Source organism: Passer domesticus, chromosome 10, assembly GCF_036417665.1.
Source record: "Passer domesticus isolate bPasDom1 chromosome 10, bPasDom1.hap1, whole genome shotgun sequence".
Classification (NCBI taxonomy): Eukaryota; Metazoa; Chordata; class Aves; order Passeriformes; family Passeridae; genus Passer; species Passer domesticus.
The window spans coordinates 26,514,143-26,534,650 of NC_087483.1; the positions used below are offsets into that span (position 1 = coordinate 26,514,143).

The 20,508-nt window shown below is 36.7% G+C and overlaps 1 protein-coding gene across 6 annotated transcripts in view; it reads left to right on the forward strand.

Moving 5' to 3' along the window:
* KCNH7 (potassium voltage-gated channel subfamily H member 7) overlaps nucleotides 1-17,731 on the forward strand; it is a 204,764-nt gene extending 187,033 nt beyond the window's left edge. For all 6 annotated transcript variants that reach the window (XM_064434691.1, XM_064434697.1, XM_064434693.1 and 3 more), the window contains 4 exons: nucleotides 6,891-7,154; nucleotides 11,862-12,027; nucleotides 15,277-15,469; nucleotides 16,096-17,731. In XM_064434691.1, coding sequence (XP_064290761.1) covers nucleotides 6,891-7,154; nucleotides 11,862-12,027; nucleotides 15,277-15,469; nucleotides 16,096-16,362 — 890 coding nt within the window. In that variant the 3' untranslated portion in view covers nucleotides 16,363-17,731. The remainder of the gene's footprint in view (nucleotides 1-6,890; nucleotides 7,155-11,861; nucleotides 12,028-15,276; nucleotides 15,470-16,095) is intronic.
* Nucleotides 17,732-20,508: the final 2,777 nt, after the last annotated feature.

Below are 20,508 nucleotides of genomic sequence, written 5' to 3' on the forward strand. Positions count from 1 at the left end.
AGAGGCAAGCTCCTTAGCCCTGGCAAGGATTGTACAGCACCTGGTAATATGTGGGTTAGGCAGAAGTGAGGTTCATTGGAATTGGAAGTCCCTCTGAGGAGAAGATAAAACAAGTAGGAGTCCTTTGCCAAGTACTGAGTACACTTTTGGTCCAGTGGCTTACTGCCCCTCTCTGGTCTCTTTTCAGATTCTCTACGTGTTCCCATGGCCACAGCAGACACCTCATAGTCATAGATCTTCAGTGTTACTTTTCTGTGGCCCTTCCCACATCCTCTTTGAGGTTGTAAAGTAGGTTCTACTAGAGGTACTGCTGGTTTTTAAAGTAATTTTCTATTGATTTCAACCCTTTATATGTAGGAGGGAGTGGCACCTTATTTTGATCCAGCATAGTCAGTCTATAATGATAAATATTTGGAGATGATCCTGCAGAGTTTTTCAGAACTGGAGGAGAAAAGACAGTTTCTGAACAAACAGCTGGAAAATGCATTTCTGGCCACAGTGTGCCAAAAAGGTAAAAAATACGTGTTGTACGAAAATCATATTTTGGTTTCAGAACTATAGTTTGATCAGGCTAGAGACTCACAAAATTCTTACTGTTATATTTTGATATTTTATTTTGCAATTATTAGGGGCACGCTTAGTAAATGCTGTCCTTCCTCAGATTCTTTACTTTCAGCTGTTGACCTACTAGCATATTATGTAGCCTGAAATTGTATTTTTTCCATCTTTAGTGTGATCATGATGTTTTCTCTGTTTTGGAGTGCTAAAAATGGGATTGTGTTATCTCAGCCTTTAGTTCATGCTAGCCTGATTTGGACCTTGTTTCCATGGTAACTCTTCCTGCACAAGTTTTATCAAGGGTTAAACAAAATCAACACGGCTCTCTTTTATGCATCTGCAGTTAGTACCCCCGGTTCTCCAATTTCACACAAGGCCTCCCTCCACATATACATAATTCCACCATTTCTAACCTGTGTCAACAAAAACTGATGTTAACTAGTAAGGCTTATAAGGGCTCTGTCATAGTGCGATTTTAGAGGCTATGAGACTATTTGAGGGACCAAGTTGTTCTCTGGCTTCTAGAATCAGTTGCAGTATCAGAAGAGGTCCCCTGCAAAAATGAATGCACACACTATATAGCAGCTTACACTTTCTCCCTCCCTAAAGAAATTCGCTGCATATCTTTCAGAATAATGGATGGTACTTCTTGCACAGGTGCAGGTGCAGACTTAGCCAGCTGCCATAGATCCTTGACAGTCAGCCAAGAAACTCTCTGAGACTGCTTAAAATTAGCAGCATTCCTGCCTGGCAGTTCCAAACAAAGCTCTTAGCTAGGTTGGCAAGTTTTCTCCTGCTGAAAACTTTGTGACAATGAGCTGCTCCATCTGTATTCAGTTGTCATTTTTAGCAGTGCAGAATACAATTTTTTCTTGCCCATCTCTCATTTACTTCTAGCAGTTCTGTGTGAGTTAGCTAATTTCAAGGGAAATACATTCAGGCAAGAACTGCCTTTTGTTCTACTAGTTCTGAGTGCAGTTCTATTATCCCATGCTGAATAAGACATTTCTAGAGTTGTTTATATCAATATAAAATCCAATATATGGGTGGAAAATGCACAGAGTAAGAAACTCACTGAAAGCTTGAAACTTGGGGCTTTGAAAAGACTCTTCTGAAGTTCAAGCACTATCATTTTTGCTAGCAACTTTTTTAACTTTTTGTTAATATTGGCTCTAAAATCTTAATCTTCTTGGGACTTTTGTGATCACAGCTGGCCCAGGAAACTTATAACAAGAAAATTTTAGTTCCATGGATGTGATTTTAAGTGGCCACTAAGAAAAGTTCTCACAGATTCTTGTTACCCTGGGGCTTGCACTTGCCCAAGTCGACACAGACTGTAACAATCAAGTGGGATACAAAATATATTTTGTTTCATTCTCAAAATACTATTAACTAGTAAACTCATATATTGCTTAATTTGAAGAGTTATGTTTCCTGATCAGACTTTTCAGAAAGTGTCTACTGATCAGTTCTCAAAGTAAGCACAAAAGCCAGAATTCTAAAAATCTTCTGAGTCTTGATTAATAAAACTACCCTAGGTGTTCATTGCTTGTAGGTGTCTTTCAGGCTAAGAAGCCAAGCCACATTAACACAGCTTTATTGCACAAAGTATCTGGAGGCCATGGATCTTGATTTATATATAGAAGCCAAGGAAATGTTTCAGGAAGTTATTCTCCTACCTGAATCCATGGAGTTCTAAGAGAATGGGGAAACACCCCCTGCCCTCCTCTTTCCTATTCTTGTGCCCTCTCTCAGTTTATTTATGTAAATGCTTACTTTATTAATAGATGCTCAGACAAACACTATGCCATGATCCCAGAAGGAAAGTCAGGTAAGAATGTGAAGAAAAATTGAAGCTATTACTTAACAGTGTTAAACTGTTAGTATTTTGCTGATGAAGTTGGCTTGGGCTTAATTAGCAAAGAGTTTCTAATATTCCACTGGAGTGTTAGGTCATTAAACAGCCAGGAAACAGCTAATGTGTTGGCATGCATCATTTGGCTGGAAACAAGACTTCATGTCCCCAAAATCTTATTTAATCATGAAACCCCTACCAAAAAAGTACCTGGTCATCAGGGAGCCCACCAGTGCATTGTTCCATCTGCTCCTATTAGTGTTACAACTGTTATCACACTGCCTAGGTGCCACTTCAGGGAGCTTCCCTGCAAGAGTCTGGTTTCCAGGAGTTATTCCCAAAGAGGCTGTTTCCAAAGGCCAAATCTGATCCAAATCATATCCATAGCTATCCTTTGAAAAAAATATAGTAATAATAGTACTATGGTGAAAGCTGAATCCCTTGTAAAAGAAAAGAGAATTCTAAATTTGATAAGAAAATTGTTTTGATCTATGCCTTGAATCCATTCTGAGGTGCATTGCTATTATTCTTTGTTTCTGACTGTTTTCCCCATAGCATTATTTCCTGAAATATAAACTAATAATTGTCCTTCCATCATTATCTGATTACCATTGACACAAAACCAAACAAAACAAAGAAAATGGAGATGGAGGGCTGTCACACCATCCCTAACATCTCATTGTGCTGAAAATGGCACAAAAGAATAAATGAAAAACTTCATATTCCCTTGACCTTTGAAGGTCTTGGGTTTTTAAATGTGTCTCAAATTTGGTTATTCAAAACCTAGCTCTTTTCTAAGCCCTTGTAAAAATAGGGACACGGATCCTTATGGAAAAGTCGATAAGGACTTCAGTCCTTCGTGATGCGGAGGTTTCAGTACCTTCTGCTGTTCCCTATTTCCAAAATCACCCAAAATTTCATGGGTCAGAGATGAAACACAGGAAAGCACAGATTAATTTACCAAATACTCCCAAGCAGTGCTGATACAGACAGTAATTCAAACTCTCTGCAGTACAGTTCATTTCCTCCACAATCACTATTGAAGCTACTTCAAAATTTCAGCAAAGTTGCCAGAAATTCCATAACAATGGAATCTCACTAGTTTACATCTATATTTATATATAATTTAATTTATTATATCTACCCATAGTAGACTTAGGATATCCCAAATAATGAATGAAATTGGAATTAAACAACTCCTCCATCATTAAAAACAATCACAGGAAAAAAATAGAAACTTTTAACAACTGAAAAACAAAATGTTTTAGCTTTCCCAAAATACTTCCAGCAACCTACTTTTCTTAGGATTAGGGATCTTCCTGCATAGTTACTAGACAGACAACATTTTTCCTTGGTGTTAGTCAAATACCACACACATATCTCTGGCCCAGACTTGTGACAACCCCACTTCCTCCCTTCCTTTGCCCGTGTATGTGCAAAAAGCAGGACACAAATCTTCTGACAATTACTTTGAAGATTTTGGAATTTCCAGACAGCAAAGGTCAGAGGACACTGCCTGTAAACTTGTCAGGCACCCAAAACACACAGCACACCAAAACAGTCCCATAAAGAGTGTCAATTATGTTTATACATTTTGGTAAAGCAGGAAAATAATCATCTCCAGTAAAGCAGTTTCTAGCTGATTCAGAATCAGAAAGTGAAATTTTTCTAACTGGAAAAGGAAAGAGAAAACACTAGAACTGGTGCAGGGGGAGGAGAGGAAGATGGGGTTTAATGATTACATTTAGAAGAAGAACAGAAAGAGATAAATAGAACTTTTAAAACACTTTTCTGTGTGGTAGAAAGTGAACATATCCATACATACACAGATGTCTTCTCTTATGAAAAATCTATTCCAAACCAACAACTAAATTTCATTACAAAAGGAAGGAGAAATTGGAGAAATTCACATTCTGAAAAAAGCCATACCTATCTACTATTTGTAATTTGCTTTCCACTGAGCTACAGAGGCACTGCTAAGGTGTTAAGCAGAGGTACAGAACTTGCACCATTATCATGTCCTGAAGAGTCAATAACACAGAGCCGTTTCTATTTTAATTCATACCCTAGGTGCAAAGTTCTCCAGAGAGAATAATTTTTAGCATTAAATAGGAACCTTTAAAAGGGAAAACAACTTCTGAGTATAGGCAGATGCCCAGAAGATAAAGCAACAGCAGTAAAGCCAAAGATGTCCATTCTGAGATAGATCATCTGATGAACAAATCTTCCCTGATTTCAATAGGCAGCAGCCTACATTCAATAGATCTCTGCCTTCCTTCTCATGCCAGTGAGTTCATAATACTTGGACAGCATTTGGAAAATTATGTGTTCTATTGTTCTTTTATAGATGGAGGGATATCAACTGAATTACCCAGGTTTTACAGCACAGTAATTATTAGCAGAATCTGGCTTCGTGTTTCTAAATATTTTAGTATTTTATGACTATAAAAGAGAAGACATTCTGCTATATTTCAGCTGCTAAACGATTTTTTTAACTAGAGTCTCAATGACCCCTTCTTAAAATTAGTCCACTGCTTGATTTGTATTCCACAGAGTACTCATTACAGCTGCCATTAGTGCACAAAATCCCATGAACATATAAAATTACCCTAAAAATTGGTAATTTCAAGCTTTCATTAGAAGGTCTTTTTCACAGGTTGAAGTCAGTCAAACATTAAGTAATTAAGGCAATTTACTGTAGCGTGACTATGTTTTCAATATATTCCCACAAGAAATGCCATGGGAGACATCTATAATAAAATTTTCTTATGAAGATTTCTTTTGCTTTTGTACTGTTTTGGAGATGGAATTGCTGAGAACATGGCACTTGAGTCTGAGCATTCCCCAAGAGCTTTTAGCCTGCCAGTCTATTTGAAGTTGTTTTGACAATTTTGCAGCAACTGAGCATCACCAATATCACTTAGAGACAGTAGTCCTGCTTAACAAAAGCCCAGTAAAGTCACCTCTATTTAGGATTGTGTTAATTTCCCTTAGAGACTCTAGAGGGTACAGGTATAGAAAGCCTGCTTTGCTACTGGGTTTATTTTGCTTTGTTATTGTGTTTATTTTCTTTACCATTATCTGCCCTCACTGCTCACAGATGTCTGGACCCTTGAAGGGTGCTCTTTTACAAATACTGCATTCTTTTTATGTGCAGACAAAGAAAATTAGATGAAGTCACAGTTTCATTTCCTTATAGTGACCAGAAAACAGAGAATAAACCAAGGGAATATACAGAATGTTGGATTAGCCACTGCTGTAGGCTATAAAGACTCCAGATATTCTAGAACTATGTTGATTAGTAATTAGCACAAAGCAGATGGGAAATCATGCTGTCTCCCCAGGAACTTAATGCAAACTAGTTCCAGTATTTATATGATGTTGAGACTACCCTGCTAAAATGTGTTTTAAATAAATAGCAGAACTGAAATTATCTTGACATTTCAGTTAAAAATAGGTAAAACCAAATATTGAATTGGAAATTAACTTCAAGTTTATGCTGAAAGGAGATCAAGACTTCTTTATATTAATAAATAATTATTATAATTATTCTAGGGTTTAAATCCTATTTAATTTTTACAATATGCTTTTAAAGATATCTGCTTTAAATCTAGGCTTATTTGCCATTTTTTAAGAGGACTAAATCTGCTCCTGTTCAATACAGACTTTGAATATGATTAATGAAAGATTCATTCTCAACTTGACTGGTATACTGCTACCATATATATCACAGAATGTTGTTTACTTTTGTTATTCAGAAGATTGGATGTTCAGAGAATTCCAGCTCTAAAGGCTAAGGAATTTGGGCTATTTTGCAAAGTTGTTCTGAGGTGATCCCATAAGTCAGACTAGGAATTCCCTCCTTTTATTTCTTCCTATCATATCAATCCTGTTATAAATATGAAGAAATATGCTCTCTGGTTAAGTGGGCCCAGAAATTTTGGGGATGAGTGGATGATTAATACTTCTAGTATTAATTAGAGGTAATTGATTAATGCCTTTTATGGGAAAAGAATAATCAACAAATATTCTCTTGTGAGAATAACTTAAATTAGTATTTCTGATACCAAATCTAACATACATTGCTGTTAGGCTGTCAAGACTGTAATAAATGCCCAATAATGAGAGAAAATGGAAGACAGGATGAAATATTTCATATTTTGTAAACTTTGAAATCCTCAAATTTCATCCTCACTGGAAAAAAAAAAAGCAGTACACAGGAGGGTTATGTTGGATAAAGTCTTTGTTGTTTTGATACAAACAAGTTTTGTAAAACAAGTTATGGTTTATGGACTAAGAATCCTTACTACATACATACAAATGCCTTCCAGGACTTCAAAAGAAATATAAAACTCCTCTGACAGAAGAATAAAAAAAAGCTTTAAAATATTTTTCTTCTACATCCTCAGACCATAATAAACTAGAATAAACTTTCAAGAATTGCTTATTTTTGTATACAATTATTTCTCTTTCACAGATTGTTTCAAAGAGAATGATCAGAGTGATCCTGAACCCTCAGGAGACAGCACCAGATACTATCAATCTATTAAGAAACATTTTGAGGAGAAAAAAAGTGGGTCATCATCTTTTGTGTCCTCCATTGAAGATGAGCAAAAGCCCTTGTTCTCTGGGATAGCTGATTACCCACCTGTAACAGAGAAAACCACAGAGATGGACTTTGAAGAAATTGATCACGACACAGAAGAAATTCTTATTGACAAAAGAAGCAGTTCTTGCAAAGGTAATCTGGCTGTTTCTATTTAGTAAAGTTTGAGCAGACATCTTTTTAGTCTGATTAACAAAAATAATTTTCAGAATGGTTCTCTTGATCCTTTACATAATATTTAGTCCAAGAGAAAAATATCTTAGATCAAAAATCATTATTTCTCAAGAGAATTAATATAGTTTAATTCAGTAGGAACTTGATTACAATTCTGTGGGACTGGCTTGTACACCATCCAAAAGGTCACTATACAATCAACTTGTAACTGAACTACATAAGTAATTTAAACAAACTACAAAATTATCCACTGGTATTGGACTTCACTGAGTGCCCATTGATGATAGCTGCACTCAAAGCAGTACAGTATCTCCCAAAGGGTATTTGATGTGCCAGGGCTGATGACAGTAAAAAAAGTATAGGTAATGAGAGCCAGCCTAACTAAACTTAGTGATAGATGCACATGCACCAAAAAGAGGTTTTCAGATAGCTATTTTTAGTCTCTGCAGTGAAAGGGCACAACAAAAATTAAGTGAAAAAAATCATAATAGCTTGAAAGAATGCTATCCTGTCTTGCTGCACCTGTTGGTTAAAGGAGTGCTGTTACACCAGACGGAAGAAAATCATGACTTCCATAAGTAACACACAAGAATAAAGATTTGAGCTTTCATATATGACAAATGATCAGGAACTATTTAACAATCTCAGATACTTTCACATAGAGATAAGTCACATAATTAAAATTACATCTAATATACTAAAATATTAATTTTCTCAGTGATGTGAAAGGAAATTAATGAAAAAACCTGTATTAATATACAATTTAAATATCGCTGCAAGTTCATTTGTAATTCTTTCAGTCTGAAGGAAAGAATTACATATTTATTGTTTAATGTTGTTTTCCTGAGCAGTTTCCATTGAGACAATTCAACCATTTAACCATCATTCAATAAACTTTAGGCTTCTAGGCTATCATTTTAAATAAGCCTAATGTTTAATCTGACCAAACAATGATTTTAACATCTCAGAGTTATGAATATATGAAGTCTGGTCTCTTTAAGTTAAGGCCCTATAAATCCACACCACATAAACTTGTTGCATACATACTGTAATTGGAAACCTTTCCTTTCCCCTACCAATAGCCAGAAATGTGTCCTTGCAGCTATAGCAACATTTTCCAAGGCAACCTATTGCAGATTTTATTTGAGCTAAATTTAGCATATCTAAAGGTTACATATTTTGATTAAGACCACAATCTTTTTCCCACTTTGTAATTTAGCACTTCTAGTAACGTTATGCAAGGTAATGAGCTTTCTTGCAACATTTATAAAACCTTCAAGGTCAATAAGATTAGCTTTTCCTGATATATGTTTTAAACTAAATTCTTACTTCGGCTATTAGAGATTGATTATGACTTACCGTAAAAGTAGTTATAAACATAATGAAATTGTGAAAAAAACTCTGCTTTTATGTACCCTAATATATTATGGTACCTAATAAATCTTGGATACAAATGCACTTGTATAAAGCTAGTCCAATTCGTTACCACTGTGACTGATACATATTTAATTATTTTTGTTTTGCTTTAAGCTTTGGTCATCACTTCAATGAATGGAAAGAAAATTAATAATGCATTGTATAATTTGGCAGAATCAGTATAAATGTCTCTTTCATAATCTTAGAATGGAACTTTTAAATTTTGAACATATGGCTCTTTTGTGAAGATCTGGGAATTTTTCTGTAGCTGTTAGCTCACGTGAAAGAAAAATGCTATTTTCACTTGGTCATTATTTGGGCTAAAAGACAGATTATTCAATTCTTCTGGTGAACCTAGTTATACATTTATTGACTTAGTTCCCAGTCTTTTCAAGCCCTGGAAGACCAGAGTTGGTTATACAGCTGTAGCTGCTGATGGGCTTTTCTGAGGTTACCAATGAATATGGAATACCTGAAAAGACATTTAGATGAGTAACACCATATTTTATAGAGTATTAACTTGCTTACAGTGTGTGAACTTATTTTGTTGTTTCAGTGTCAAATCACTTGCTTTGTCACAAATTAAGTGATTTGACACTTAATTTGTGACAATATTATTACAATATTCTCCAAATACATATTCTGGGACAAAACCAGCTGTGATTTCCCCAGGATAATCCATGTCATTGAAAAGCTGTGATTTTAATGAATGATTTATTGTGTAAAATAACCAACATCTTTTACAACATCCATGTTTTACAGGACATTAAAAAGCAGTGAAATGCTCTTGAAATTCACTGCTTATAAGTCTACTGGATTTACAAAACCCATTGCACCTAAACTCATAGTTTGAGACTTTACCCCTCAATTTTTCATAGTATATTCCATTCAGTTTGCAGAGAGATTTCCAGCTTTTCCTTGGACACTGCAAATTGTACTATGTGTGCCTCCTAAAACCAAATTACTAAATGCTTCTGTGACACCTTTTATCTCTTTTTTTCCATTGGCTCAAGCTCTGGGGAAGCAGAACAGTTTTTTTGTGTAGCCAAGATGAAATCTATTTCCTCTTCCTTCTGCCCAGTGCATAAAATCAGTTACTGGTGGTCACATGAAATTCAAACACTCTACAGCTCCAGGAAACCTTCTACCACCTGCTAACCAAATATCAGATAATACAATAACAATCTTTTTCTGGTAAAAACAAAAAGAAAGACAGAGAGAGAAGAAAGTCTCTTACACTTGAATCATGTAGTGAGAGCTCCCCTTCCTGGCTAAATATACTTAAAATACTAAATCTGAGTGGGAACTGCTTTTTTTTTTTTTTTCTTTACTTAGAGAAACACTGCTCAATGTCATGTTTGAAAAGGATTAGCTATTAGCATTTGGACAAAGCTCTTACATGTCACCCACACTGTGGGGTTTTTTTCTCTTTTCTTTGAAACATGGCTCTAGCTGCTATGGTTACTTAGAAAAATTTCACAAGTGTGAAATGAATGTAACCTATGCTGAGTTAACAGCATGCAGTGCCAAGAGAAGTGTAAGGAGAAGCTCTGAGCAAATCATTCAGGGACTGATGTGGGATTCAAATCCAACTGCAGATGCCTTATAAGCAGTCAAGAATTTTGCCCAGCTGTATGCTGAAGCAGCAGCCTGGGTGCAACAAGAAGTTTAATTTGTTGTATAACTTCCTGTAGTTAAATAATTACAAATACAACTGTAATGGGAATAGTATTGAGCAGATGTTAAAATTTAAACAGCCTTTTTTATCACATCAAAGAAGAATGAGTGATTCTGACCAGTTTTGACTGTTTGCATGACAGATTAACTCAGAGTAAACAAGGGCTATGGGGAGCAGGGTGAGCTGTAGAAAAAGCACTGTTCAACCTAAGTAAGTCACCTGTAGGCTCTGCAGAGGTCACAGCAAGATCTTCATTCTATACTTGATAAGTCCAACAAGTATATCCCCATGATAATCAATGTGTAACGTTTCAACAACTTGGTGAACAGGAGAAATGGCATAGAGCCAAGAATGTAACTAATTAATAAATCCACAGATGTGTAAGTTAAGTAAACTGAGAGAGGAAAGAGAAATAGCGCAAACCAGAAGTCCAAGCAAAAGTAGAGTGTCCCTGAGCTCTGTGTGGTAGTCATGTGTAGTGCTTGGTCACAGAGATCCAAGAACTGGGAGAGTCAAGAGGGATGAAATTTGGGTGCAGCAGGTAAGATCTGGAATAATCATAACCATTTTTTTACAAGGGGCTGGAGTTAAACAAATATAAATACTCATATAAGGAGTATTTTTACATACATCATGTTTACCATGAAGCTTCATTTAATATCAAAGTGATCTCTGGCTGACCCAGAAATGCTGAATATTTCATTCTTTTAGGAGTCTGAAATCCTTAAGCAAAATGAACAGGCACCTTTCACCCCACAGTACCGTAGGAATTTCAGAGATGTGCTTTATACAGAACTGAATGGATTGGGTGGGAGAGTAGTGATGCTAAAAGCAAGATCAATGAAAATCAAATTCCTTTATGAGAATAATAAGCAGTACCCTTTTGAAAGCAGCATGAGCTGCATTGTCTCAGAGAAAACACATTACACTTCACCAACCTTAGTGTTACAGTTATGGGTAAGAAAGGCAGCTCCCTGAGGCCTGGCACCTTTCCCTAGTGGGGACATTCCAGTGCACTGTACCACATGCCCAGTGCTGCAAATTCAATGCAGCAAATCCTTCTTTCACACCAAAGAGCTAAGCAGTGAATACACTCCAATAGCACATTCAAGGGCAAGAGAAGGCTTCTTAGGCCTCTGAAGCACACTATCAAATCACATTCAAATACATCATTTATTGCCTTTAGGTTAGAACAAAAAATTCTATTTTCAGTGAATAAAAAAATTGCTAAAAAATTTCTGAGAAAATTTGGGATCCATTTGTAAAATAATAGAAACAAAACTAAAGAGAAGCTTTCAGTGGCAAAATTCTGATGATGCTGACTAGAAAAAGCTGCTTGTTATTTGCAGCTTCAAAATGTTAGCATGTATGTGACCACTTTCATCTTTCCTTAAGGAGTGTTAAGGAACAAAGAGAGAGGTTCAGTCTCTCTGGCCAATGTACTAATTTAACTTTCCATGTTTTGAGAAACATAGTAAGTGGGATGCTTGAGAAGTGTCAACCTCTCTCTGAATCTATGTATATAAATCTATATTTTTTATATCTTGTTGCTTTTGTTGGTTTTTTTTCATCAGACATCAACAAAAGAAACTGGGAACAGGAGAACATCCAGGAGTACCAGGACTCCCCAGTTCAACCAGCATTATCCCATGTTACATGGGGAATCTGTGAAACTGAAAGTGATTTTATATATGGGGAAGTGGAGAATCGATTAGATTTACTTCAAGAACAACTTAACAGGTAAAAATAAAGAGAAAAGAGCCTATGTGTGAAAGAGTACATAATACAACTGATATTGAAGATGCTACAGGAGGAATGAGTTTGTGCAGGATCTTCAGAAGCTCAAAAGTACAAAAATATGCATGATGCAAATATCACTTTTTCATGTGTCTGTATTCTGAGAAGGCTGCATATCACCTAAGTTAGGCTTTCCAGAATCTTGGAAAAACAATTCTGGAAATCTGGGTACACAATTTTTAATCGTTGCCAGAATATTCATGTCGTTTGCCTCTAGGTACACACATTAGCTACTCGGAATGGCTTTGCAGTAGAGCCCTTTTCCTCAGGTAATTGTTTTAAACCATCTTTTTAACTAAGTTGTACTGAGACACCTTAAATTGTTAAATTTAAATCTCACCTCATCAAGAGTGCTGTTCCTAGATCACAGAACCATCAAACAATTTGGGTTAGAAGGCACATTAAAGATCACCTAGTTCCGACCCCCTGCCATGGGCAGGGACACAAAAGAGCAATTTTCAGTATCTTCAAGATCTGAAGTACTTTTTCTTTCCTGGAGACTCAAAGTGCACTAGCTGCCTGCTTTTTAAAATGTATTGCATATGAATTCCCTTTTTGATGCATTAACTCTTTTTGCAACTCTGTAATAAGACATGGGAGTATGCAAAAGCACAATACTTATACCTGTTACAAAAGAAAAATTATACTTTCTTTATCAGAGACCAGAATCACCTTTGCTTAATATATTACTTTTTACTGGCAGCTAAGCAGCACAGCTTAGAGCATCTTAAAAATATGGATACACAATTTTGATCCATCCTGCACTGTAATTTACCATGTAACTTCACTTAATTTTAAATTTCCCTATGCTCAGGACCATTGATTTTTTTCATTATTTTCACTCTGTAATTCCATTACTTTTAATATTTTTCCATGACAAATACTATGACACACACTCAGTCCTAATCATACTTTAGTAGTTATTCAGTGGCATTCTGGGCTGTATATTTTAGCAATCAGCTTAAAGCCAAGTTAACTGCATATTGATTCCTTCATCCACCAGAAGCCAATCAAACAAGAGTATTTTTCATTCCTGAATATGGCATAATGCATTAAAAAGACATTTTTAACACTTAACCCTAAACTGCTGTAATTTCTAATTAAAGTCCAGTAATCTAAGTAACTGTAAATGTCACATAACTAAATGCCTGCAGGATCCCCGTCAATGGTGCATAGTCTTTTAGTAACATTTCATTTCCTGCAATCTTAAAGCTCTTGAGACTGAACTTATACCTCAAAGTTACCATAGTTTTATCATGCAAGTTGTCAGTATTTTCTTCTGTCAGAAAATATAATTTGCTGATAAATTAAGAATTAAATTCTTATGATGCATTTTATTATATCACTTTATTCTTTAAACTATTCTCATGTTTTTAAAGCTTTTCATGCTTTTGGTATTTGGGGCCTTGCTGGATTTTCTACAAATACAACAGACAATATCCTTTCCTGCCTTTGTCACTTCTGACTTGCTAGCTTTAAAAGCATGGTTACGGCTCCATGAATTTTTCCATGCCAAGTTAGAGGCTTGGCATAACACTCAATTATTAAATAGACATAGAGGGCTAGAAAGGAATATGTCCCTAGAATTACCTCTGTTTCTCTTCTTTAAGCAATTGGAATTTCATGGACACTATGAGCCAAGCATTTAAGGTTCTCTTATTTGTTTGGGTAGCATGGATTTTTTTTAATTTTGGAGAATGGAAAGTGAACCTTATATGCAATGATGATGAATAAACACTACCAGAGACACTCTTTCATTTGAAGTACAAGGAAACATTCAAGTACTCACAGAGTAAGAGGGGAGCAATTTTAGAGGTAATTCAAAGCAAAAAATAATCTCGAATGTATATCCTCCAATGCTCTTATTCACTGAGGGGTTAAGGCCCAGGTACAGCAGGTGGAAGTTCTCTGGATGGTGGCATGCTGCTGCTCCTGCAGCCTTTTGCCCTGTGGTATCAGCACTGTGCTTGTGTGAGAACAGTACATTGGCAAGTAGCAAAGAACCCAAGGGTGCTGACCAAGAGGGCAAGAAGGGCATGTCTGACTCTAACAGAAGTCTGGGTTTGGGCCATTTTTTTGGGGAACTGATGCCACAAAACCATCTTTCCCCCATGAAGGAAGAAACAGCATCCCAAATACACTTTGGTCATACCTTTTGGATTCATTTCACAGATGCTTTTATAAATAAATGATACAGGCAATGGACAACTCCAAGAGGATAAAAAATAACATCAGTGCAGCACATGGTAAAAGCAAAAATCTGACAGCACGAGATCAATTCTGCTACTGTAGGGAGCCCAAGTAGTAACATTCACAACATTAAAGGCTGCTGACAAAGATTTGTTTACTCTGTCAGAAGCTCAGTTGCTGTACAGAAGGCTGTATTATCTGCATTACCATCTGTCAGCATGTGCTGTAGCCCTCCAGCAGCTGGGAAGGTACAAAAGGCATTACCTTTTCCTGAGTTTGTCACAGATTTTGGCAAGACCATTTAAAAATCATTTCAGTGCTGTGGAATTGTAAGTATGAACAACATAACCAACTCAAGTGTTTCAGAAGTCATATACAAAATTATAAAAAGGTGAAAAACATTTTTAAACATACAAAATTTGAACATTAGAAATGCTGACATTAATTCTGAGGCCTGCATAAGTTTGAATAAATTTTCACAGTAATGAGAATTGGGCAGTTGTATTTTTGATGGTTTTGGAAGCATCCTTCTTTTTTCTAACTGTGGAAAAACACAAATGTGGTTTTCTGCTTAGTTCAGTGCATTGTATCAGCATGTCAGAATTCATTGTCAGATGCATCAAAATAAAGTCCCATGCCAGCCAGCACAAATCAATTTAGTTACAATGAAGAGAACACATTCCAGTTATTTTCAACCAGATACCCAGTCCCCCGTGCTGCTTCTTGTTGCAAACCTGAGGCACAGTGATGAACTCATTCTTAGTGTAGCAAAAACCAGAGAAAAGCTTGCAGGCATGTTCTGCAAAGGAAAGGGAGAGTCAGAAGCTTTGGAAGGACTCCGTACTCCCTCTACTGTTCTCTCCTATTTAATACATGTTCAAGCCACATCAAGCAATGGTTTCACTGGTAAACTGCAGATCCCTCTTGAACACCTCTGTAATCAGTGTGTAAAATACACCTTTTCCTGGCCATTAGCTAACTGATTTCATATTCCCTCTCTAGGCTTGAATCCCAAATGACTGCTGATATCCAAACCATCCTGCAGCTTCTGCAAAGGCAGTCAGCACTCATTCCACCTGCCTATAGCATGGTGACAGCAAGTGCAGAGTATCAAGAGCCAGCAGTCCAGGTCATACAAAAGCTTCAGCCTTCGGCATCAATTAAAACAGACAGAAGTTTCAGTCCTTCATCTCAGGTAAGTACATGTTCATAAGATCAAAAGAGGTTTCCTGGCTTTTTTATTTTATGAGAAAGAAATGCACCAGTCTGGTGCTGGTTCACTAGTTTAAGGAATATGAAATAATTATTTTGACCTAGCACCTCCACAGTGGGCTTAAACGCCACAGCTTCAGAGGCCACATTTTCTATGAGGGTTGTAGAGACTCATAATCAGACAGATTTACTTCATTGTCAGTTTTTTCATAACAGTTAGCAGAAAAGGAATCCAAGTGGTTAGAATGTTCAGAATTATGCGATTCTGGAGTTATGCTCTAAAACAGAACTTCATATTCCAGAATGTTGATATTCATACTCTTAGACTGGGTCTCAAGAGTAATCAGTCCTTCAGAAAGGGCTGCTAATATGTGTGTCTTGATGTCATATTAGCAAGTCTGAGGGGAGGAAAAGATATGCAGACTTCTACAATTAATCAGCAGTATTGCATTCAATTACATTAAATCAAATGCAATACCATGTAAAAAATGTTTAATTTTCGAAAATTATTTTCCGTGGACCATCTGAGTGTGCTAATTTTGAACAGAACAAGGGCCTGGAAGAGACCAATGTAATTATTACCATCTTGGTTTTTCTCTTCCCTTACAGTGTCCTGAAATTTCAGATGTTGAAAAATCAAAACTGAAATCCAAAGAATCCTTCTCAAGTGGAGTGCATCTGAACACAGCCTCAGAAGACAACCTGACTTCCTTTTTAGACCAAGAACGCGACCAGTCTGTAGAGCATCCCCCACAGCCTTGTAAAACTTGTCTCCCGCCAATTAGGCACCCTTCCTTACCAGAATCTTCACTAAGCACTGTAGGAATCTTGAGTCTTCATAGGCATGTTTCTGATCCTGGTCTTCCTGGGAAATAGTACTTTTATACTATTACTTCACATAAAAATGTAAGTGCTTTTAATGGCTGTTTCTCCTTTTTTTTTTTTTTTAATTTAAATCCTCTATACTTGACTCAGGGGCTACAAGGAATATACCATTATATGCAAAAGTACTGTATATTTTCCTAAATCTGAAGCTTGTAAGGTAAAGTTGAGCAGTTCTGATGTAAATATATATATACACACACTAACTGTATGTTCCAAATGTAAAACTGCCAGCATTCTCAAGGCACCTTATATTTTTATTTTTTTTTAAAAAACATGCATGTTCTGAAATTACAGTTTACGTTGCATGGAGATTACCATTTACTGCTGTCATGGAAATAGTATTTTATTGTGGATATGTCTCCAGAGCAAATAGGAGACCAATAACAATAATTCATATAGAAAAACTCCTACCTGACCAAGCTAAAATTTAAGAAAAATGCTCTTCTAGCTCACTTTTGAAACTTGATTTATCTTTCTTGTAGTGAGCTTTTTCTAATACATCACAATGAGTCTGAATCTAAAGAAAGAATAAAGTAGCCAAGTCTTCTGGGCTTGAAACAATTAGGACAGAGAGCACAGCCTCCTTCCAAACTAGTTGAAGTAGGGTAGTATTTTAACAGAGAGGAAAACTGCCATATGGTGGAAAGTCTCACCATAGGTCACATCCACAAAACCACATTAAATTGAATCATTTGTTTCCATCACATATTGGGTTTTGGTTTTTGTATTGTTATTTTTTTAATTGCATCATAGAATTCAGCTGTGATGAGCAGACAGGTACTCTTCATCTGTCACACAAACATAATCGAATGCAATAAACCTAATTTCTATGTAATGCAGAAGACTGTGTTCCTTTTGTTCAATACAAATTATTAACAATGTTTTAATTTTAAAATACTTTACACATTTTTGGTTTGTAATTATTAGGGTGGCTGTTTGCAGTTACCTCTTTGTACTGACTGGCCCCTCTACAATGCTCTCACACACACACACGCCTCACACACGCTGTGGACGTGTGCATGTGTGTATTTTATAGATGTACATAGGTGTGTATGTATGTGTATGTGTATATATATTTATATACACACATGCACACAAGTGTGTGTATATACCTACACTTACATGTAGGAGTATAGATATAGAGCTATATATATATATATGTATATATGTAAAATCACTTTCAGGAACAATTGTAAACTTTCTTATTATAAAATAAGTAAGCTTAGCTTGTGTCCAAAGCTGACTACATTAGAATAAAATGATCTAAGGTCTGTAGGCTTTAAATACAGTATGTACTGTATGTGCATAATGCTTTGTGAATACTTAGATTTAATTTTATTAAAATATTATTCTGCTTCAAATGTTGTGTTTATTTTAGAAGGAAATGACATTTTTATGACTACTTCCAAATATTTTTAAATGTCCAGATGATTTTCTAATCTTATAGTTTTAACGTGAAGTTCCTCTAGCATGCGTACTGTTCACAGAAAAGCATGTAATCCAGTTAGAGGGGGAGCACTTAAATTTTGCCTAAAATCAAGGTAAACCCTCTGTCCTAAATCAGTGCTACAGAGAGATGCAATAGTGGCTGTCCCTCATATAGATACATTCCTTGTGTATTGGGGTCAGAATGAAACACGACACTTCAATCATACACAGGCAGTAGATAAACCCAAGGTAGTGAATCTTTCCCCATTTAAAATTAGTGTGTGTTAAGCTACTGAGCATGGCTCTGCTTTACCTTTGCTTTTAAGGATACCAAAATTAAGTCAATACCTTTGTCACTGAAAAGATAACCAACCCTTCCCATACAAGATCAAATTTTCTACTGTGTCAGGCTACTATTGGTTGTTGAAAGTGCCAAATGGCACAACAGGCTGACTGTTCTTCTACCATGATGACACGGAGGCTGAACTGCTCAGTGCCTTGCAGGATCAGATCCTAGTATCAGGAAAATTAATACACAAACTCCAGAGGTTTATGTCCAAAAAGGAGACAGAGAACTCCTGCATCTTTATTCGAATAAAGGGAAGAAGAGTCCCCTGGCGCACTTGCCTGCGGGGTTTTCTCTCTGTTTCACAGGGGGCAGCCTCCTTTTATCCCGAGCTCCGGGCCGCACGTGGCCCTCTTCTTTTCCCGTTAGCTGAGGTACTAGGAAGGCACTGCCTTCCCGAACTGCCTACCACATATCCCCCCTGGAACCTGTCATTTTACCCTAAAGCTCAGAAACTCAGGCTCGTGCAGTCCCTTGTCTATTTCAGGAGCAAAGCTGTCTGGGCTCTGCAACAAACTTGCTGCTTGAGGTTAGTAAAGACATTAAGACCCATTTCAAAGACGTTAACATCCATACCCTCATCCATGGAATTGTTTGTAAAGACATTAGCACACATCTTTCTTCCCACTAGGGACCACTCAGAATCTCTGCCTGCATATACTTCAATTGAAACAGGAGTGTTGGATAACAAATACCTTCTGGGAGGTTTTGTTTGGGTTTTTTTAAATAGCAAGTGTTGAGGACTTCTGCTCTGTCTCAGCCTGGTAACTAACACTAATGTCTGTTACAAGAAACAAGTTAGCACATTTTCTAAAAAGGCATTTGTTATGCTGCATTCTAAAAAGAGTGGTATAAAATAAAAATAAAATTAATGAGAAAAGTATAATGCATGAGCATTGCTTTACAAAAGCAACTTTGTCCAATTTTATCACTTGGTATTTCTCATTACTGCAAAGAGATTGAGCAAAACAGGTGGCCTGAGGGAGGAGCATTGAGGAGGGAAGAGGAAGAGTGACAACTACTGCAGTCAATCAAAGTGAAGGAAAAGCCACACTTACTCCATTTTTTTTTTTTTTTTGGCTCAAAGAGATGTTGTTCTTTGCTTTGTCCTTGTCCCGAGGGAAAAAAAAAATCTCAAATGGGTGCAAATAAAGAAGACTTAAAGTTATGGAGATTCTAAGCTCTCTGCCAAGGAATGCAGAAAAGATGAAAGTATAGTTGCAACACTCTAGCTGCCCCTCTCTTGCCACAGAAAGATCTGATTTCTCAGGTAACTTTTTCCTTGTTGAAGTTCCATGAAGATCCACTGCTTCAAATTTTTTTTTCTTCCAGAAAGAGGTAAAAACCAGTGAGTATGGAAATATATTAATTTTCTAAACAGCAAAATTTGCCCCTTTGATTTGCAGGTGATTTTGCTGGGTGTTTTTTGGGGTGAGGTTTTGAAGGGGTGGGCCTCCCAATAAGTCCAGTCTTGTTTTCACTTTATAGAAATGGGTCTGTGTTATCCAAATCAAACTAAGAATAATGTTAAGGGCTGTATACCCAACAGAGTTATAACACATCCATAGAAGCTTTCAGAACTTTAGGAGCAAGTTTTGGGTTTGCTTGAACTTAGGAACAGTTGGCTATGTATATTAAAAACCTGTGGCTAAAAATACATATGAATTATAAGGTGTAGATATAGAGAAGTCTCCTGGAAATTCAGGAATAGCTAAAGTAGCTGAAGTACAAAAGCAATGTGGACAATCACTTCAAATGTGAGAGGTGAGACTGTACATATCAGCACAGCTCTTGATGAAGTTAATTGGCTCCTAGCAGTTACGGGTGTAGTTCAACATTTAAAGCAAAGGACAGGTTGTGATGCTTTTCGATAGTTAAGCTGTGCAGCAACCTGAACTATTTGGATGTGCACATTCATCTACAGGCACAGATTTACTGTAATACACAGTAGTCATGTGTCTCAACCCAGCTGCTGTTTCCTGGAAACATACACCCAACTGCATGTCTCTTTCCATGTTCTCTTGTTGTTCACTTTGCAAGTGCATTTTCTGGTCTCCCACTTCACTGCTGGCTCTCCACAGATGAACCTCTCTTCCCTTTTCCTGCTGAACTGTGCCCTAGCAATTTCATCTCTCTGGTGAGCACTCATCAAAGTTCCTGTCTCATTCACCAGCATCATAAGTAGCATGCAAAAAGCTGAAATGCACTGCTTGGCATAGCCTCTGGTGCCTGCTGAGGTGAAGCAAATGGAGTCTTGCCCACTGATAAATTGTAAGTCACTTATTGGAGCTGCTGAGCTCTAAAATTCTGAACACAAATAGAATTGTAGGAGACTGCAATACCAGTAAAACAGAAGGAACAAT